Here is a 23,214-nt window from a genome sequence, read left to right as displayed (position 1 = left end):
ACAGATGAATTGGGTAATATACTTCTCAGTCTAGCATTCTTCACTTAGAGAATAGTGTGAACTAAAGCAGCGCTGTAGTGAGAAAGTCATTTCTTTTATATCCTATAAAGCCTCCCAAACACTTAAAGTTTGTATGTAATAAGCTGGTTTGGCTGTGGGCAGAATTTTGTATGAACAGTGCCATTTGGTATCAAATCAACATTTCTTTCCTGTGATGTTGACATAAACGTTTTCTTGGGTTCTATGGATATTGGACTTTTTCCCTGTAAATTCTGACAGTATGGTTTTGGGTCAACTTGAAAATACTATGTTTCATCACTATTCTCCTCAAATACATGTTATTTTGTCCAACCTCCCCTTGAAAGTTCAAAACAAATGTCAGATCTACTCTATTTCTTTTTATCATTCAAAATGTGTAGCACAGTCTTTACAGAAAGCTTCATGTTCAAATTCCCCTTCAGTATGAGTCAGTGTTCTCAAGACTAACCCTCTGCTTGAACAAATCGAGCCTCTGACATTTTCTACATTTTCATTAGCCCTTTGTACTTCATCATAAGCATCCTCATTACCTTTCTCAAGCCTTTGTGCCAGTCAGAAAAAACCCTCTTTACAGTCCCTCCAACACTGTAATTGTCCCATTAGATATCTTATGTCATTTATGTTTGCTTAACTTCACACAAAATGTAGTGTTAACTCCTGGCTTTCTTCTGTATCTCCCTCTCCCCATTCACTGCAGCCTGTATCCCCAATAGAGAATGAAAGAACAGTACTGATGCAAACAGAATCATTTTACAGCACATTCTTTTCATGCCCATTTGATGTTTTACCAAACCATGTGAGAACATGAGCTTCATTACTTCATAATTATGGAAAGGTTGCTAAATACACTTATTTGCCTAACTATAATAATCTGTCACATCCATAGGATCTAAAATAGATAACAGACCTAATTCAATAAGTAGGAATGGCCCTTTGGCAAATTAAAGAGCTGCTAAAGAAATTTAATATATCCCAAACCTGATCCTTTTGTTCCTTTTCAGAACAGAAAAGTCAATTTGGGGGTAAGGAGATTGCAGTATAGTTTTGTGTTTAAGAGAATGACCTTTAATAGTCAGACAGCCTTGGTTCAAATCCTGATCCTGTCAGTTTACCACTAGTGAAAATTACTTGGGAAAGCTACTTAACCTCCCCAAGACTTAGTTTCCTCCTTAGCAAAATTGGGTAATATTAATTCATAATAATTAATCTCTAATGCTGTTATAAGGACTAAAGGAGGTAATATGTATAAGGTAAGTTTTAGTGCATTGTTTAGCACCTAGTGTTTGGATAGTAGTCATTATTTATTAAATGCCAGTTACTGTGCAAGTCATTAAAGATGATAAGTAGGATATAGAGCTTGCCTTCAAGGAGTTCCAAATCAAAGCATAGTCCTGGGCTGCACCTATCCCATGAGAAGGTAAAAATAAACCAGAAAAATAATTCTACAGGCTATTATATAATATATTCAATCAGCTTTTCACCCTTGGATAGACCATTATAAGAATATTCTAATCAATGAAGGGGTTGTTAAGTAGTCTTTATTGATGTTTTCATGTAGATTATGCATCCATGGGTTTAAAGTAATGTTCTAGACCACTCTAAGTTTTTCTTTTTTTTCTATAATTTGCTTATTTTTTATAATTTACATCCAAGTTAATTAGCACATGAGGCAACAATGATTTCAGCAGTAGATTCCTTAAGCCCCTTACCCATTTAGCCCATCCTCCCTCCCACAACCCCTCCAGCAACCCTCTGTTCGTTCTCTATATTCAAGAGTCTCTTATGTTTTGTCCCTCTCCATGTTTTTATATTATTTTTTTTCTTAGATACCATTTTTATTTTTTTCCTTTTTTTAATTAATTTATTTATTTTTTAGTTTATGGTCAAATTGGTTTCCATACAACACCCAGTGCTCATCCCAAAAGGTGCCCTCATTACCCATCACCCACCGTCCCCACCCTCCCACCCCCCATCAGCCCTCAGTTCATGTTTTTATATTATTTTTGCTTCCCTTCCCTTAAGTTCATGTTTTCTATATCTTAAAATTCACTTATGAGTGAAGTCATATGTCATTTGTCTTTCTCTGACTGGCTAATTTTGCTTAGCATAATACCCTCTAGTTCCATCCATGTAGTTGCAAATGGCAAGATTTCATTCTTTTTGATTGCTGAATAATACTCCATTGCATATACATACCACTTCTTCTTTATCCATATATCCATTGATGGACATATGGGCTCTTTCCATACTTTGGCTATTGTTGATAGTGCTGCTATAAACATTGGGGTTCATGTGCCCCTTTGAAACAGCATACCTGTATCTCTTGGATAAATACCTAGTAGTGCAATTCCTAGGTCACAGGATAGTTCTATTTTTAAAATTTTGAGGAACCTCCATACTGTTTTCCAGAGTCGTGGCACTAGTTTGCATTCCCACCAACAATGCAAAAAAGATCCTCTTTCTCTGCATCCTCGCCAACATCTGTTGTTGCCTGAGTTGTTATTGTTAGCCATTCTGACAGGTGTGAGGTGATATCTCAATGTGGTTTTGATTTGTATTTCTCTGATGATGAATGACGTTGAGCATTTTTTCATGTGTCAATTGGCCATCTGGATGTCTTCTTTGAAGAAGTGTCTATTCATGTCTTTTGCCCATTTCTTCACTGGATTATTTGTTTTTTGGGTGTTGACTTTGATAAGTTCTTTATAGATTTTGGATACTAATGCTTTATTTGATATGTCATTTGCAAATATCTTCCCCCATTCTGTTGGTTGCATTTTAGTTATGCTGATTGTTTCCTCTGGTACACAGAAGCTTTTTATTTTCATGAGGTCCCAATAGTTCATTTTGCTTTGGTTTCCCTTGCTTCCAGAGACAGGTTGAGTAAGAAGTTACTGCATCCAAGGTCAAAGAGGGTTTTTTTAATTTTTTTAATGTTTATTTATTATTGAGAGACAGAGAGAGAGAGACAGAGCATGAGCATGGGAGGGGCAGAGAGAGGGGGAGACACAGAATCTGAAAGCAGACTCCAGGCTCTGAGCTGTCAGCACAGAGCCCGACTCGGGGCTCAAACTCACAAACCGCGAGACCATGACCTGAGCCGAAGTCAGACGCTTACTGACTGAGCCATCCAGGCACCCCTAAGGTCAAAGAGGTTTCTGTCTGCTTTCTCCTCAAGCATTTTTATGGCTTCTTGTCTTACCCTGAGCTCTTTCATCCATTTTGAGTTTATTTTTGTGTATGGTGTAAGAAAGTGGTCCAGGTTCATTTTTCTGCATGTCACTGTCCAGTTTTCCCAGCACTATTTGCTGAAGAGACTGTCTTTATTCCATCGGATATTCATTCCTGCTTTGTCAATGATTAGTTGGCCATATGTTTGTGGGTCCATTTCTGGGTTCTCTGTTCTGTTCTTTTGATCTGAGTGTCTGTTTTTGTGCCAGTACCATACTGTCTTGATGATTACAGGTTGTAATACAGTTTCAAGTCTGGGATTGCCTCCAGCTTTGGTTTTCTTTTTCAAGATTGCTTTGCCTACTCGGGGTCTTTTATCATTCCGTACAAATTTCAGAGTTGTTTGTTCTAGCTCTGTGAAGAATGCTGGTGTTATTTTGATAGGTATTGCATTGAATACGTAGATTGCTTTGGGTAGTATTGACATTTTAACAATATTTGTTCTTCCTATCCAGGAGCATGGAATATTTTTCCTTTTTTGTGTGTGTCTTCTTCAATTTCTTTCATAAACTTTCTATAGTTTTCAGTGTATAGATTTGGTTAGATTTATTCCTAGGTATTTTATGATTTTTGGTGCAATTGTAAATGGGATTGGTTCCTTGATTTCGCTTTCTGTTCCTTCATTATTGGGTGTATAGGAATGCAACCCATTTCTGTGCATTGATTTTATATCCTGCGACTTTGCTGAATTCATGGATCAGTTCTAGCAGTTTTTTGGTGGAATCTTTTGGGTTTTCCATAAAGAGTATCATGTCATCTGCAAAGAGTGAAAGTAAGCCTCCACCTGGCTGATTTGGATGCCTTTTATTTCTTTGTGTTGTCTGATTGCTCAGGTTAAGACATCCAATACTATGTTGAATAAGAGTGGCGAGAGTGGACATCCCTGTCTCCTTCCTGACCATAGGGGGAAAGCTCTCAGTTTTTCCCCATTGAGGATGATATTAACGGTGGGTTTTTCATATATGATTTTTACAATCTTGAGGTATGATCCTTCTATCCCCACTTTCTTGAGGGTTTTTATCAAGAAAGGATGCTGTATTTTGTCAAATGCTTTCTCTGTGTCTGTTGAGAGGATCATGTGGTTCTTGTCCTTTCTTTTATTGATGTATCACATTGATTGGTTTGCTGATATTGAACCAACCCAGCATCCCAGGTGTAAATCCCACTTGGTCATGGTGAATAATTTTTTTAATGTATGGTTGGATCTGGTTGGCTAGTATCTTTTTGAGGATTTTTGCATCCATGTTCATCAGGGAAATTGGTCTATAGTTCTCCTTTTTAGTGGGGTCTTTGTCTGGTTTTGGAATCAAGGTAATGCTGGCTTCATATAAAGAGTTTGGAAGTTTTCCTTCCATTTCAATTTTTTGGAACAGCTTCAAAAGAATAGGAGGTCCCTCTTCTCTAAATGTTTGGTAGAATTCCCCTGGAAAGCCATCTGGCCCTGGATTCCTGTTTTGGGGAAATTTTTATTACTAATTCAATTTCTTTACTGGTTATGGGTCTGTTAAATTTTTCTATTTCTTCCTGTTTTAGTTTTGGTAGTTTATATTTTTCTAGGAATTTGCCCATTTCTTCCAGATTTCCCATTTTATTGGCATATAATTGCTCATAATATTCTCTTCTTATTGTTTGTATTTCTGCTGTGTGGGTTGTGATCTCTCCTCTTTCATTCTTGATTTTATTTATTTGGGTCCTTTCCTTTTTCTTTTTGATCAAACTGGCTAGGCGTTTATCAATTTTGTTAATTCTTTCAAAAAACCAGCTTCTAGTTTCGTTGATTCATTCTACTGGTTTTTTTGGTTTCTATAACATTAATTTCTGCTCTAATCTTTATTATTTCCTGTATTCTACTGGTTTGGGGTTTTATTTGCTGTTGTTTTTCCAGATCTTTAAGGTGTGAGGTTAGGTTGTGTATCTGTGACCTTTCTTCCTTCTTTAGGAAGGCCTGGATTGCTATATACTTCCCTCCTATGACTGCCTTGCTGCACCCCAGAGGTTTTGGGCTGTGGCGTTATCATTTGCATTGGCTTCCATGTACTTTTTAATTTCGTCTTTAACTTCTTGATTAGCCCATTCATTCTTTAGTAGGATGGTCTTTAGTCTCCAAGTATTTGTTATCTTTCCACATTTTTTCTTGTGGTTGATTTTGAGTTTCAAAGCATTGTGGTCTGAAAATATGTATGGTGTGATCTCGATCTTTTTGTTCTTGTTGAGAGCTGATTTGTGTCCCAGTATGTGATCTATTCTGAACAACATTCCATGTGCACTGGAGAAGAATGTGTATTACACTGCTGTAGGATGAAATGTTCTGAATATATCCATTAAGTCCATCTGGTCCAATGTGTCATTCACAGCCATTATTTCCTTGTTGATTTTCTGTTTCGATGATCTGTCCATTGTTGTAACTGGGGTGTTGAAGTCCCCTAGTATTATGGTATTATTATCAATGAGTTTCTTTATGTTTATAATTCATTGATTTATATATTTGGGTGTTCCACATTTGGAGCATAAATGTTTACAACTGTTAGATCTTCTTGGTGGATAGACCCCTTAATTATTATATAATGTCCTTCTTCATCTCTTGTTATTGTCTTTATTTTAAAGTATACATTGTCTGATGTAAGTATGGCTACTCTGGCTTTGTTTTGGTGACTGTTAGCATGATAGATGGTTCTCCATCCCCTTACTTTCAATCTGAAGGTGTCTTTAGGTCTAAAGTGGGTTTGTTGTAAACATCATTTAAATGGATCTTGTTTTCTTACCCATTCTGTTACCCTCTGTCTTTTTAATTGGAGCATTTAGTCTATTGATGTTTAGAATGAGTACTGAAAGATATGAATTTATTGCCATTACGTTGCCTATAGAGTTGGAGTTTCTGGTGGTGTTCTCTGGTCCTTTCTAGTCTTTGTTGCTTGTGGTCGTTTTTTTTTTCTATCTTTTCTCCCCTCAGAGAGTCCCTCTTAAAATTTCTTGCAGGGCTGGTTTAGTGATCATGAACTCCTTTAATTTTTGTTTGTCTGGGAACCTTTCTATCTCTCCTTCTATTCTGAATGACAGCCTTGCTGGATAAAGAATTCTTGGCTGCATGTTTTTCTGATACAGCACATTGAAGGTATCTTGCCATTCCTTTCTGGCCTGCCAAGTTTCCGTGGATAGGTCTGCTGCAAACCTGATCTGTCTTCCCTTGTTGATAAGGACCTTTTCTCCCTTGCTGCTTTCATGATTCTTTCCTTGCCTGAGTATTTTGTGAATTTGACTATGATATGCCTTGTTGATGGTTGGTTTTTGTTGAATCTGATGGGAGCCCTCTGTGCTTCCTGGATTTTGATGTCTGTGACTTTCCCCAGGTTAGAAAAGTTTTCTGCTATGATTTGCTCACATAACCCTTCTATCCCTTTTTCTCTCTCTTCATCTTCTGGGACCCCTCTGATTCTGATGTTGTTCCTTTTTAATGAGTCACTGATCTATAATTATTAAATTGTGCTCTTTTGCCTTAGTCTCCCTCTTTTTTTCTGCTTCAATTTTCTCCATAAGTTTGTTCTCTAAATCACTGATTCACTGCTCTGTCTCATCCATCCTTGCCACTGTGGCCACCATTTGAGATTGCAGCTCAGTTAAAACATTTTTTATTTCATCCTGACTAGCTTTTATCTTCACATAAAGAGATTCTAATCTGTTTTCAACCCAGCTAGTATTCTTATTATCATGATTCTAAATTCTAGTTCAGACATCTTGCTTGTATCTGTGTTAAGTCCATGGCTGTCATTTCATCATTTTCTTTCTTTTGGGATGAATTCCTTCATTTCATCATTTTGAAGGAAGAAAGGAATTAATAAGGTAAAAAACATTAAAATTAAAAACTTAAAAACAGTACAAAAAAAATCAAATAAAGGATGCTAGATCCTAGGTGTGTTCTGGTCTGGTTGTTGAAAGGAGCTTGATAGAGTAGAGAAAGAAGGAAAAGATAAGGAAAAAAAGGATAAAAAAGGAAAATGTTTGAAAATTTGAAAAAATGAGTACAATAAGATGAAATGATGGAAGGAAAAAAAGAATTTGAAAGTTTTACAAATAAGTAAAAAATAGAGTAGAAAAAAATTAAAGAAAAATATTTTAATAGAAATGGAGAATAACAATAATTTTTTTCCTCTTTTTGCATTCAAGAATAAAAACAGAAAAAAAATGAATAGATGGACCAGCAAACAGACTGAAGTACGATTAAAATTACATTGGTTTCCCTTAGAAGTTGAACTATGAAACACTTTATAGTCCATAAACTAAGCAGGCGGAGAGACTTGTGTTGTTCCTGAAGAGTGGGTTTGGCCCAGTTGGGCTGGGCTCCATTCTCCACTAGATAGGGCTGTTTAGCTTAGTGGGGTGGATTGTTGTGGCACATGTAGGTGTGTATGCACATGCGTGGGAGAGGTGAAATTGGTGTCACCCAGCTACCCAATCTCTAGTATCAGAACTCTGTGCTCTCCCTAACCAGCAATTGTACATCCCTCCTTTGTCTCTGGCTTCTGTCCACTTCCCGCTTTTACACTGTGACCAAGCCATCAGGTTGCCAGGCAGCACCTCCCTCCTGAGTTTTATCTCATATGTGACTGTGTTTCCCAACCCCTCACTTCTGAGGGACTGCAGCTTTGACCTCCTCAGACCTTCTATGTGAGGGTCTCACAGAGCAATGGCCAGATGCCAGCCCACCCTCAGGACTGTTTGGGAGACCATGCTGTGGCCGATGCCCAGAGACTGTAGCTGGGTGCCAGCCTGCCCCAGAAAAAAATCATGCAATCATGTAACAGCAGCATTTCAGTGATTATGGAAAATCACAACACACATCTGTTGCCAGGCTCCTCTTAACATCCTTGTTTCAGCACAGTGAGTGTGATTGTCTCTGGGGACCATTTGGGACCTTTGCCTGTGGAGAGGCCGCACAGCCTCTACCAAGTTTCCTCTCAGCAGGGGAACCTCCTCTCTCCATATGGCCTGAGGACCCTGAAGACCTCTTTCTCTCTGCTTCTGGGGATTTGCCCTTCCCACCAGAGCATCACCAGGTATCAAGCTGCAGGGTTTCAGACTCTGCACTCCCCCTGTTTATAGAATCTTGATGGAATTTAAACCCTCTCCTTTCTAATTTCTCCCTTTTTTGTTCAGTCCTTTGTGTACACTTTCTTTTCTCTCTAGCTGCTTTTGGGCATTGGAGGTGCTTTCTGTATTCTCTCCCCCTCTCCGTCCTCTCCCACAAGCAAAAACAGCTCCCTGCCCTGCACAGCTCCTCCTCTCCCCCGCCAGGTCACCTCTCTGCACTGCGTACCTGCTGAGTTCTCTGGTTCATGTTGTACAGATTGTTGTGTTAATCCTCAAATCATTTTTCTAGGTGTGCAGGATGGTTACATTTCAGGGACGAGAGATGCAAAAAAACTTCCATGCTATTCCACCATCTCTGCCCCTCTAGATCCCTCTAAGTTTTTCTGGGTGTTAACAATTCTTTGCTTGTCTATGTGATCACTTTCATTTAAACTGATGGTGTTCCTCTTTTCCACTGGCTCAAGCACTGACTGAAGACCCATGAATTATGACAGTGGAGGTGACAAGCAGGTATAAGTGTAAAATCAATTTATTGTTCCATAGCCAAGTTGTACAGCTTCAGTTGGCCTACATCATCAGCTCCTCTAACTCCAGGAAATCAATGTCTAGCTATGTAACTTAGCATAGCTTAGAATGCCAGTGAGTTCATTCAGAGTATAGCAGCTCAAAATGTCATACAGCTTATCATGGCTTTTCTCTCCTCCCGAACAAGAGAATGTGAAATTCTATAGAGGTAGGAGAGGATTAAACTAAAGACAAAAATTTGACCAGGAGGGTGTTCAGTCATCTAGAATAGCTCTCAAAGTTGCAACATCTCTTTTCATTTAGATTTCTGAGAAGGGAATAGGTGCAATAAAGAAATATATTTTTGCCCTTTATAAAGCTATCTTAGTTGTGTTTATGATGTTATAGTTTTTCCATTCTTGGTTAGTTGTGTTGGATAACGTTGGATTGGTAATTATTTTCACATTGTGCTCGTTTTGCCTGACACTCTTTTTTTGCATCTTTTCTTCCAATTTTTCATGACTGATATATGTTTAGTGTTTCTGAATGTAAAAAATTGTACATGATAATAAGCTAACCGGTTGGGGTCTAAATATATATTCAGATGGTTGTTTACTTTGCCATTCATATTGTGAAATAATAACTTTGAGTATTTTTTTTACTGAAATCACCTTTTGTTTGGAACCAAGCAATATACCTCCCATCTTCTCCAAATGATATTCCATGATCACTATTTTCTATGTCTCACATTGCTCTTTTTTTAAGAATTTTTAAAAATTCAAATTAATATCTTCCTTGAATACATGTTTAATAATGTTTCCTTTATTCCTCCAATCTTATTTCTTAATCAAAAATCTTGATTAGTCAGACTTTCCTAGCTAATGAATTACAAATTTGTTACTAATAGCAAAATTCACAGCCTTTCCTAGCTAATGAATTCTAAGGTAAAATTCACTTTTGAATTCCAAATTATCTACCCTTAAAAGATCAAAAAAAAAAAAAACTAATTCAGGAAGTAACCCCTCAGATGTTTTCCATAGTAATAGGTGACGTACCAAGCACAACAGTAAAACATATGTTTAAAACTATTAATGATAAGCATTCACTTTCCATGTTAGACCTCCATGTTAAACCATACATAATTTTGAAAGGCGTATGCTAGGTTACCAGCCCACAAGCAGAACTGGTTGGTTGGTGGAAAAGGTTTCAGAAAGAACGACTCAAGGAACCAATGCTAGAACAAAGGCGAGAAAATCAAAGTGAGCACAGAACAGTGGTATGCACCATATCATTTGAAGATTGGAGACCAAGTGAACATGTCTTCTCCCTCCAACAGCCACCCTTAAGAAGTGAGAAATGATCATTACTGGGGCAATTGGTTGGCTCAGTTGGTTAAGCGTCCAACTTCAGCTTAGGTCATGCTGTCATGCTCATGAGTTTGAGCCCCACGTCGGGCTCTGTGCTGACAGCTCAGGGCCTGGAGCCTGCTTTCAATTCTGTGTCTCCCTCCCTCTCTCTGCCCCTCTCCCATTTGCACTCTGTCTCTGAAAAATAAACAAACATTAAAAATAAGTAGATTGCTTTACATGAGGTACTAATAATCTCTCTAAAACTCACAATGGGATGATATGCATGCAGAACTCACTTTGAAGACCTTTCCATATCTAGTGCCTCCATGAGTTACAGATACTCACAAGAATTTATCATATCATTCATTTTCAATGTGACTTAAAGATTCCCAAAACCATACTCTTGATTTAATAATGCAGAAAATGAATAAATACTGATTAAACTCACCTGAACAAGCTCACTATGCACTGTGGCACAAAGGAATATATACACTTCAATTCTTTTGCTACAGAATTAGGAACTGGGTTCTGTCATTCTCCCCCTGATGTTTCCTATACCACATCTCTCTCCCTGCTGTTATTCAAAATAAAATGCCAGAGGGGCGCCTGGGTGGCTCAGTCAGTTGAACGTCCGACTTCGGCTCAGGTCATGATCTTGCAGTGAGTTCGAGCCCGCGTCCAGCTCTGTGCTGACAGCTTGGAGCCTGGAGCCTGCTTCGGATTCTGTGTCTCCTTCTCTCTCTGCCTATCCCCCACTTGTGCTCTGTCTCTCAAAAATAAATAAATGTAAAAAAAATTTTTTTTAAATAAAATAAAATGCCAGATAGGACTCCACTTTATTTTTAAGTTGTGACTTCTTTTTCTTCTTGAAATTTTTCAGGGAGAATTTTGCTCCCTTAAAATCAGGGACAAAATAATCTGTGGCAAGACATCAAATGACTATGAATGTATTTATTGCAACCTTGCTCCAATATTAACATTATCACAAACCACAGTAGGCAGACCCTTACTGTTTTTTCATTATCCTTTCCAGCAGTGGCTGAGAGCCCAAATGATGCCACTTTACCAGAGAGGTATTCTGTACGTGTTTTCTACTTTAATCACATCCTTTCAACACCATGAATCTTCGTCTGACAAATTATCTTCTCCACAGGCAGGAAGCCACATCCAGACTTTGATGGGGTCCCAAAGCCTTCAGCATCGGAGCCGGGAGCAGCAGCCATATGAGGGAAATATAAACAAAGTGACCATCCAGCAATTTCAGTCACCATTGCCTATTCAGATCCCCTCTTCACAGGCCACCCGGGGACCTCAGCCTGGACGGTGCTTAATTCAAACTAAAGGGCAAAGGAGTATGGATGGATATCCAGAGCAGGTGAGAAGAGTTTTTATAATTGATGAAGTTTCAGGGAATGTTCAGGGCAGTCCAATGAATCCATGGTTTACCTTCTCTCATTTATGTAGTCTGGGACAAATTAATGCTGTCACCATGTTGAATGGAGTGGAGCATTCTTTGTAGGGGTTTTCTCATTATTTTCAGTGCTTAAACACTACAACACATAAAAATTGATTGTTGATAAAATGTCCTTTTCACATAAGGAAAATCTGATGAACTGAAAGTTTTTCTTGTTTATCCTACACCATCTACTCAATTTCAACTCCAATTTAGCTCTATTGCATGGCTTTTGAATATTAGAGTCAGGGGATTAAGTGTATTTACCAAGGCCTCTGGTGAAACTGACAGTGTAAAACTGTGGGGACAGTGGGAACCTTTTTTGAAAGTCCTATCTTCTGATTGTTGAATAAGACAAAGATAAAGCTTTGCTCTGAAGAAAATGATAAAGAGCAGTTTGAACGGAAACATTTCTGAAATGCTCCAAAAACTACTGACAAATACCAAGTAGCACAAAAATTGCTTCTCCTTTGACGTATCTAAAATTAGGATTTACTTTTCCATTACAGAATCTGTTTTTCTTCCTTAGAACCACAAAACTGAATAGGATCTTATGTATTAAATTATATTACACTTAGAAAGCAAGACATTAAGATCTTAATACTCCCATAAAATTAATTTCTCTTATTTCATTCTTCAGATAACTTGGCAAAGCTCCTACTGACTTCACCAACTCCTTAATATGGTATATAAGGATTTCGTTTTATTACTGCCTACTCTAAGCTTCACACATTACCCTACCTTATTTTCTGAACATCTCAGACATTACCTTCGTCCTCCAGTTTTTTCTTTTACACTGTTAATAGCCATTCATTATTTGGATCCCAGCTGCTCTAGACATTGCCTCTATTTCTTAAAATCCTTCTTGAAGCTGAGATTATGTCTTAATCATTCTCAGAATCATTGGCTTTTTTTAAAAGATAATTTTCTTCCTATCCTGCCTTGATCTAGGTCAAGTGTTGGATTTAAGGTAATAAGGAAAATAAACCAGAAAGGTGCCTTTAATCAGGTTATGATATGATGTTTTTAATTCTCCAGAGATACTTAAACATTGATAAAGTTTTAATTATGCCTTATTTACAGGCACCTAGAAGGTTAAAAATTATTCATATTTCCTCTCCCACAAATATCATAACCTAACCCAGTTCTCTGGTTTAGTTATTTCTATTAGCAGCTACATGATCTTTTTTCACCTAGAATCAGCGCATTTAAAAATTCACTGAGATCAATGCCCTTTTTTACCTACTTTGAATAATAGGTTTAGTGAGCACTGTGATTTTAAAGACTTCTTTACCTTATTTCTCAAAAATACATAAATTGTATAGTTTGACCAATGAGAGGTTTACTAAATTCTACAATTATATACTAATTAAATTTAAAACATCATGATTCTTTTAGAGAAGGTATTTGTAGTTGCTTGCAAATGTTTTGATCCAGGTGATTTCAAACTGAGAGGTAAAAACTGAAACATTCAATGGCTTTGTTAAGAAAGGGACTTAAGCAAATTCCTCTCAGCTTCCCAATTTTTTCTGCATTGGTTTCAGACTGAAATGGTTTGGAATGCTGAGATTAAACTTTGGATTGACCATGAGAATCCTAAGGAGTCTTTAAATAATGAGCACTAGTCCCCAAACTATGCTCCCCATTCCCCTGAGCTATAAATCTGACATTTTCTCAAAACTTTTTTTCACAATTCACTGTTAACATTTTACCTACCACCGGTGGTATGCTAGATTCATACTGGATCGTTACTTCCCAACTCCGCCTTCAGTGACATCACACCATAGGATGAAACTATGGGCATACGTACACCAGGGAAATTAATGAACACTACAAATCAGGCTATCCCTTACCCTCAGCCAGCTTGTAAACATTTTCCAGCACACCACCAACTACTACACTGTTTTCTTTCATCTCTTTTACCCCCTAACTTCTCCACCTCTTCACCTAACCCCATAGCATTCAGGAAAGCGAATACTAGGGGTGGGTCTCAGAATTTGGAGTTGAGTCTCATGTTAATGCTTATTAGTTGTGTGACCCTGGCCAAGTCATTAACTCTTTCTGAGGTTCTGTTTTCCTCCTTATAAAATGAGAACATTACCACCTATAAACAACGTTCAAAGATTTTTGTAAGAGTCAAATGATACAATTCTACACACACATACACACATAGTTAGCCTGGCACTGAGAGTAGAGAAATAAGAAATAGAAGAGGTAGAAATACATTTTAAGAATTAAAATATTGGAGGGCACTTCATGATATCAGTCCCAACCTCCCTAATCTACAAACAGAAAATCAAAGCAAAATAAAACCAAAAAGAGAGAGAGAGACAAAGAGGCTGAAAAAGGTTATGTATATCACTCTCATAATGAAAATATTACATGTATTTTTTACTTTTCTGGGTTATAATTCCTTTGAAAACTCAGACCTCTCCAATGTGTGTGTGTCTGTGTGTGTGTGTGTGTGTGTGTGTGTGTGCGCGCGCGCGCGCGCGTGCGCGTGCGCATGCTTTAACGACTTTTATCCCATATTTTAGTATATGTGCTGCCAAAGCGAGCACTTTTATCCCATATTTAACAAGGGAAAAAAAGCGAGAAAAATATTTAAAATATTTTAAAGCTATATAGTTTCACATGAAAACTATAGAGTAGTGATTGAAATGCAAAGATCAAGGAAGTAACTGAAAATTTCTAATGTGGGTTTCAGTCATATAAATCAAGACACTCTATTTTAATAACGCATTTCTAGTGGTGCAATTAAAAAGCCATAAAGAGAAAAACAGAGTTTTCTTAAGTAATGACAACAATGTTAGTTTGGCCAAGTACAGACATCTCCCAGCTTACAATAGATTGACTTAACGATTTTTCAACTTTATGATGGTGCAAAAGCAATACTCATTCAGTGAAAACTGTACTTTAAATTTTGAACTGTGATCTATTCCTGGACCAGCAATATGCAGGACAGTACTGTCCCCTGAGGCTGGGCAGTGGCAGTGAGCTGCAGTCCCCAGTCAGTCACAGCATCACGAGGGTAAACACTGATGCACTTGTAACCATCCTGTACCTGTGCAACTGCTCTGTTCTCTTTTTTAGTAGGGTATTCAATAAATTTCATGAGATATTTAATACTTTATTATAAAATAGGCTTTGTAATAGATGGTTTTGCCCAGCTGTTGGCTAGTGTAAGTGTTCTGAGCACATATAAAGTAGGCAGGCTAGACTAAGCTACGATGTTCAGTAGGTTAGGTGTATTAAATGCATTTTATGACTTACAATATTTTCAACTTATGATGGATGTATTTGGATATAATCCCCTTGTAAGTCGAGGAAGATCTGTACAGTATGGAAAAAACCTAAATTATTCATAATTTTTAAGTGCAAGGAGACATTATAAACATACTATAGAGAGACTACACAGCATGATGAAGCACCATAATTTCTATTAAAGTTTGGAGATTTTACATTTAAAAAAAACTAATCATTTTAAAAAATAAAAATAAAAAAGGGGTGGGGGCGCCTGAGTGGCTCAAATTGTTGAGCATTCAACTCTTGATATTGGATCAGGTCATGATCCCAGGGTCATGGGAGAGGCTCCGCCTTGGACTCCACACTGAGCATGAAGCTTGCTTAAGATTCTCTCTCTCTCTCTCTCTCTCTCTCTCTCTCTCTCTCTCCCCCTCTGCCCCTCTCCCTGCTCCTGCTCTCTCTCTAAAAAATTAAAAAAAAATTTTTTTTAAATAATCACTTATTGCAATGCTATAGTTGAAAAAAATCCAATTACAATGAATACAAATTTTTTAATTTAAGGAAAAGAAATCTGAATGAAAATAGGAAAAGAAGTGACAACAGTTACCATACATTGAGTGTCTGCTATGCTAAATATACTATATACAGTAACCCCCCCCTTATTCATATGGGATATATTCCTACAGTGAATGCCTGAAACCATGGATAATATCGAGCCCTGTATATGCTGTTTTTCCCATACATACAAATCTATGATAAAGTTTAATTTATAAATTAAGCACAGTAAGAGATTAACAATAATGACTAATAATAAAATAGAATAATTATAACAATAAACTGTAATAAAAGCTATGTTAATGTGGCCTCTGTCTCTCTCAAAATACCTTATATTGTACTCACTCTTCTCGTGATGATGTGAGATGATACAAGGCCCACATGATGAGATGAAGTGAGGTGAATGATGTAGACATTGTGACATAGCGTTAGGCTATTATCAACCTGCTGAGGATTAGTCAGAAGGAGGATCATCTGATTCCAGACCACAGTTCACTACGGATAAATGAAACCATCAAAAGCAAAATTGCAGATAAGGAGGGACTACTGTATAGTATATATGTCGTATATACTATGTATATTTTTTTAATGTTTATTTTTGAGAGAGAGAATGAACAGGGGAAGGGCAGAGAGAGAGAGGAAGACAGAAGATTCAAAGCAGGCTCTGCACTGACAGCAGACAGTTGACGCGGGGCTCGACCTCACAAACCGTGAGATCATGACCTGAGCCAAAGTCAGATGCTTAGCCGATGGAGCCACCCAGGTGCCCCTATATTATGTATCTTAAACACAGGCAGGGCTTCAGGGGTGTGTGACCAGTGCAGTTACACAAAGTCTTCCACTTAGAAGTACCTCACACTTGGTTTAATGCTCTGCTGTTGCCATTGTGTCATTATTAATAATCACTGAACAAGGAGACTCACATTTTCATTTTGCACCACTAAGTATATAGCGGGTCCTGCTTACACATAATGTTTTATCTAATCATCACAATAACCTTTTCTTCTTTGTTGTAAATGAAGAAACCAAGGCACGGAGAAAATAAGTAACTTGTCAAAGGTATAATTGGTCAAGTTGGAATTTTAACCTAGGTTTGTCTGACTCAAAACCGAAGTTCTGTGTTCCAATTCGATTAACCACATGACCTCAGACACTTGCCCGCTGTGGCCTCAGTGTCCTCTTCTGTCAAATAATATTAATTAAATCTGCTTCAGCTACAATTGAGACTTACAGAACTGCCTTATGCAGATGGAGTGTTGACTTGAACTCACATGAGCACTTCCAATGCTTTGAAAATCAAAAAGTACTGAATAAATGGAAAGTGTTATTATTAACAAAAACATAGCTCTGCATCCCTTAATGTGACCTAAAGAACTAATGCATTTCTAATCTTATTAGAATAAACTCCATATAGCAATAAGCATATATAATAAATGCCACCACTGAGGACATTGAATTAATTAAAATGAATGTCATTTTTTACCTGGCCAGAATTCTTAACCTTGTTTAACCATAGAAAAGCACTTAGTAAACTTCGACGTTCCTCCTCAATGATGAAACATCTCAACTTTCAAACCACCTGCCACAACAAAACAGGGCAAAATGTCCAACAGTTCTAATTTAATGCACTTATATTTACATATTTATTTTTCAGAGGTGTTGAAAATCAAGTCTGTTTTCAACTCTAGGATTAAATTAAATAAAATATATGGAAGTAAATTTTAAACCATAAAGTGCTACCCAGATTCAAGTCTATTAATTTCTATGGACTATAAATCTGATTTCATAATGGATGTTCTTTTTAACAAATTATTTACAACACAAAACCATGTGCATATTACTTGAAGTTCATTTTCAGGGGATTTTACTTAGAAAAGAGATTTCAATGCATAAGCCATCTTGACTATTGACAAACATAACAGAGGATTTGAGTCAGAGTTACATTAAGCAGTGGAAGAGTCTTAGCTCTTCCCTTTGTTTCCCAATCCTAGTGAGGATCCTAGCCTTACCATCCCCTGTACCGTACAATACTGTATATTGGTTGTTCTCAACCTCAGCTGTACATTAGAATCTGTTCAGGAGCTTTAAAACTGACACCTTGGCCTCCTTCCCAAAGAAACTAATTTCATTAGTCTAGATGTGACCTGGTTAATGGGAACTTTTGAAACTCCCCAAATGAATTCTGTTGTGTGGCCAAGGCTAAGAGCCAATACTTTAGATATTGTATAACTCAACAATTTACTGCTGGGTAATTACATTATTGTCACTAATTTGATACATACATTGTCCATAATTTGCTGAATATTTTTAAAAGGAACTAACATTAACTTGGTTTTTCTTTTTTGCAAATGTATAATCCAAGGCAAAGTATATTTATATATATGTGGAACATACAGATATCAAAGCAGAAATAGGAAAGAAAAACATCAACATGATGCTTCAAACATCTCAAAACCCTTTCATGTATTAACTTATTTAATCCAATTAATAATGATCTGATAGAGGTAGAGCACTTTCTGTTTTATTAACTAGAAAAGTAAGATTCAGAGAAGTTAACGTCTTGCCTGTGGTCACACAACCATTTAGAAACTAAGCTGGTATTAAAATCCAGTTTCTTGAGTCAAACACATTATATGCTGCAGCCTGCTGCACTATAGCCAAACACAGAGATCAAGAGCAAGCCCACATGGAAACAGTGGAGCACCAAAGTTTTTAATTTTTATAAAGTCCACATGTCTGTGTGTCCAGACAAGAGGACACACCCGCTAATCGACCTAACATACAAGGATGGCAGGAGTTCCATAGATGTCTCTTGCCAGTTCCCATGAGTATACATTCAAACTAAAGTTTGTCCCTGAAAGAGAACTTACTACCTTCGAATTACATTAGAATTAACTTCTGTGAGTTATACAAAGTGATCTGCATCCCTCATATTCAAGGGAAAAGAAACAAAACAAATTCCAAAACCACCCCAGTCTACCTTGGAAGAAATCATTTTAATATTTAATAATATGTGGAGTACATGAAACAGTTGGTGAAAAGATAATATTTCAGACATTTCTTTAGATGCTCTGGTCAGCTGCCTAAAGAGCTCATAAGGGTGAGCCTTTCATCTGTTGAGGTCAAGTGAAGAAAACATTATTTTGAGTGTTTGATATAAGAATAATAACTTGGAAAATTTTATTTAAATTATGGATTTTTAAATTAAAAGGTAATAATTTGATGAAGATGGTTAGAAAATAGGTATTAAAATCGTTTTAATATATGTTATTTACTCAGTTTGTTTCAGGGACATCCCATACCTCATTCTATTCCACTTAAAGTATTCCTATTTATATTTTTCCTCTAGAATTTTATTCTTCAGTAACCAAAATAATACTGCAACTCTGAAGTTATAATCCACAGTTTGAAACAAATAATGTGTAACTCAACACCACAAATTCTACAAAGTAGAGTTCAGTAAACACTGCAGTAGGAACAGAAGGCCTCTGTCAGTGTTCCACCAAATATATGTTTGATTTCCTTGGTTTCTTTCCTCAAGTGAAGGAAATGAAGTGAATGACCTTTATAATTTATTTACAGACAAAAAAGCATTTGAGTTTCTTTTTTTATTTTTATTTAAATTTTAGTGAGTTAAGCATTTGAGTTTCTATTTCTTGGATACACACAGAGTCGGCTACTTTTTTCTGGAAGATCTAGAAAATGGTACATCAGAGGACTTTACTCATTAATCTTTATTTAGTATGTCTTTTCAAAAGATTTAATTAGCACTTTGAGTTGGACTTACATCTCTAATTCACAACAAAAAAAGGTATGAACAGGGGCGCCTGGGTGGCGCAGTTGGTTAAGCGTCCGACTTCAGCCGGGTCACAATCTCGCGGTCCGTCAGTTCGAGCCCCGCGTCGGGCTCTGGGCTGATGGCTCAGAGCCTGGAGCCTGTTTCCGATTCTGTGTCTCCCTCTCTCTCTGCCCCTCCCCCGTTCATGCTCTGTCTCTCTCTGTCCCAAAAATAAATAAACGTTGAAAAAAAAAAAAAAAAGGTATGAACATAGAAGAATAAAAAATTTAACTATTCTTGAATATTAACATTTATATATTTGATTATATTATATAATTATCACATATTATCATATAATTATTACAGCATATAATTATATATAGTATATTAATATATTATGTATCATGTAATATCAAATCATGTCATTATATAAATCATATCGTGTCACACTTCTGCTTAAAAAGCCCTAGTGGCTTTGAAATTTCTGGAATTATATATATCCTGGCCCTTGCCAGTCTCTTTCGCTTTCCTTCCACTATTCTTTCTCTAGTCATGCTGAACCTGTTGTTGTTACAGCTTTATTGATATAATTTACACACCTTGAAGTTCACCTGTTTCAAGTATACAAGTCAGTGGATTTCGTATATTTATAAAATTGTGCAACCATCACCATATGTAATTTTTCCAACGTTTATTTATTTTTGGGACAGAGACAGAGCATGAACGGGGGAGGGGCAGAGAGAGAGGGAGACACAGAATCGGAAACAGGCTCCAGGCTCTGAGCCATCAGCCCAGAGCCCGACGCGGGGCTCGAACTCACGGACCGCAAGATCGTGACCTGGCTGAAGTCGGACGCTTAACCGACTGCGCCACCCAGGCGCCCCACCATATGTAATTTTTAAACATTTTCATCATTCCAAAAAGAAACTTTGTACCCATTAACAGTCACTTTCCATACGGCCTCCCCTTCATTTCCTCCCAGCCCTAGACAATCACTCATCTACTTTGTGTCTCTATATATTTCCCTACCCTGGGTATTTAATGTAAGTGAGATCATACAATATGTGGGAGTTTTGTGACTGACTAATTTCAATTAGCATAATGTGCTAAGTGTAGAATGTATTACTAATTCATCCCTTTTTGTATTGCCAAATGATATTCCATTACATGGATACACCACAAATTATTTATCCATCAGTTCATGGTCATTTAGATTATTTTCACTTTGGGGCCGTTATGAATAATATTGCTAAGAACATTCATTTCTAAATCTGTGTGTGGATGTATGTTTTCATTTTGGGGGGGGCAGTTACTTAGGAATAAAATTGCTCAGTTTCACAAAATGGTAATTGTCATTTTGAGAAGTTTCTAAACTCTTGTGTATAGTGGCTACCACAAACTACATTCCCACCAGCAATGAATGAGTATTCTAATTTCTCCACTTTCTCACTATTATTTATTATATTTATATGTATTACATATATGATATATTATATATGATGATTATTATATATAAAATAAAAATATAGATATATCTATCTTTTTATTATAGCTACACTATGAAATAGTATGTCATTATGATTTCAATATACATTTCTTTAATGACTAATGATGTCGAGTGTCTTTTCATGCATTTATTAGCCATTCATATGTCTTCTCTGAATAAATGTCTATTAAAATTCTTTGGCCATTTTTAATTAGGTTATTTGGCTCTTTCAATTCCTGAACTGTAAGGGTTGTCCATTTAATCTGGATATAAGACCCTAATCATATATATGATTTGCAAATATTTTCTCCCATTCTGTGGGTTGTCTTTTCATTTTCTTGGTGGTCTCCTTTGGAGCACCAAAGTTTTTAATTTTTATAAAGTCAATCATATCTTTTATCACATTTGTCTTCATATCTAAGAAATCATTGCCTAATTGAAGATGATGGAGATTTACTCTTAGAGTTTTATAGTTTTAGCTCTGACATTTCAGTCTCTGATTTAGTTTGAGTTAATTTTTGCATGTGGTGTGAGGTAAGGGTAAAAATCATTATTTTTTACGTGGATATCCCATTGTATGGGATAATGGTACATTGTCTCTGTGCCATTTTTTGAAAATACTATTCTTTTCTCACTGAATCACCTTGGACCTTTTGTTGAAAATCAGCTGACCATAAATAGTAGGTTTTGTTTCTGGACTCCCAATTTTATCCTTGTGCCATCTTGTTGTTTATTGATTTTATAAATACCCATCTGTCTTTAGGGCATTTAAAATAACTGAGTTGGAGCCTGGCAGTTTTGCCATTTTTCTTTTTGTTTGTTGCTTCATCTTTTACATTATTCATACTTCTGCTAAAATGTCACTTGAGCATTTGAAATGTAATTTCTTGGCTGTTCTATGTAAAATAGCTCCGCACTCCTGTTCCATCACTCTCTACTACCTTCCCTGCTTTATTTTTCTCACAGCTCATCTCACTATCCAAAATTGTTTATTGTTTACATGCTTACTATCTGTCTTCCCCACTAGAATGTAAGTTCCATGAGGGTAAGGATATTTCTTCTGTCTGACAAGATACCTGGCACTTAGTAGGAAATCAATAACTATTTGTGGAATAAAGGCATGAATCATGATTTCTACAATTTTTATTTTCAAAGCTATAATGGTTTTACCAATCAGGTAATTTATTAATTGAAGCATTCCTTTGAATAACTAGCATACTTACTAATAGCTGATCACATGTTTTAAGAAGGAACCATTATATACTTTTGACAATGCATATTTGAAAGTATCTTTTGTCACACATCATATTTCTAGGGGATATGGTGCTTTGTTTTAGGCCTACATAACATGATCCGTCCAAAGCATATAGGCTGAGAATAGGAAAGTGGGTGATTATTCAAAGAGAAATTAAGGTTATAGCTACCAGAATTAGGATGAATGGATCTTGAGCAGCAAAAGCAATAGGTATCCATTGAAAGCTTTTATACTTACTGCTGGGAAAGGGAATGGTAATTAGAACATAGTAAACCGGTTCATTACAACATCACCAAATATCCTTCTGTAATGCAACGCCCTAAACCTGAATGACACCTCCCAACACACACACACACACACACACACACACACACACACACATATGTGTTGTTTTTATGTCATGTGTATACCCAAGTGCTACCATTTCCTTTGTTCTTGGCACTAGGTTGTAGAGCATTGCAAGGCCAAATCAGATTACTACCTTCTAGAGATTATAGACTATGACCTCACAGGGCCTCACTGCCACATTACCAATTCATTTTATCATAGACATCTCTAAATTAAGACCCGGTATTTTAATTAGAGCAAGATTGACAGAGACCCAGACGCATCAAGTGATGGAAGCAGCCTCTAAAAGAAGCAAATACACCCTTGACTTCCAGGCTGATGTTTATATTTTCAGCCAGAAATTTCATTCATTGATATCAATATATTAATAGAAAATTGAAATGCTATTTTCATTAACTAAGCTATTTATTAGCCTCTTAGTTCTGACCTTTTGCTAGAAAACCACGTTTCCGCTTTGATAATCCTCTTTCGTTTCAGACTGCTTCTTGGCTGTGAGGTATCGTCTCGTCTTACATTTTATGACCCTGTTTCCAGGCAGGTGGAACTCCTTATATTTGAGATGATACTCTCTCTGACATGCTTTATGGGACACAACAGTCACAACACAACCTATTAACCATACCACAGCATGCCCAAGGGCAGTCTAGCTTCAGATCAAAATTTATGGCTGTTTGTCACATTTATAAAACCACAGTGTCATCTTTATTATTTCTATTATTAAAAAATTTATTGAGGCAGTTCTTCATATAGTTGGCACATATGAAATTTGTTTCCCTTAGATTTTTAGTGCCTTCCAGATTGACAATAATATAAAATAGATACAGTTGGTACATTGAAAGAGAATGACTGGAAAGTACTCTCAGCAATTTACTTTGTAAATAAAAT

The 23,214-nt window shown here is 36.7% G+C and overlaps 1 protein-coding gene across 2 annotated transcripts in view; it reads left to right on the top strand.

The window, feature by feature from the left end:
- LRRC7 (leucine rich repeat containing 7) overlaps nucleotides 1–23,214 on the top strand; it is a 448,351-nt gene that overhangs the window by 392,163 nt on the left and 32,974 nt on the right. For both annotated transcript variants that reach the window (XM_047084407.1, XM_047084406.1), the window contains one exon: nucleotides 11,362–11,583. In XM_047084407.1, the coding sequence (XP_046940363.1) occupies nucleotides 11,362–11,583 (222 nt within the window). The remainder of the gene's footprint in view (nucleotides 1–11,361; nucleotides 11,584–23,214) is intronic.

This window comes from Lynx rufus, unplaced genomic scaffold (genome assembly GCF_022079265.1).
Source record: "Lynx rufus isolate CCGP_SWC_20201006 ecotype Redwood Valley unplaced genomic scaffold, mLynRuf1.p SCAF_2, whole genome shotgun sequence".
In the NCBI taxonomy this organism is placed as follows: Eukaryota; Metazoa; Chordata; class Mammalia; order Carnivora; family Felidae; genus Lynx; species Lynx rufus.
The sequence above is the reverse complement of the archived record's forward strand: the minus strand, read 5'-3'. Positions and strand labels throughout refer to the sequence as shown.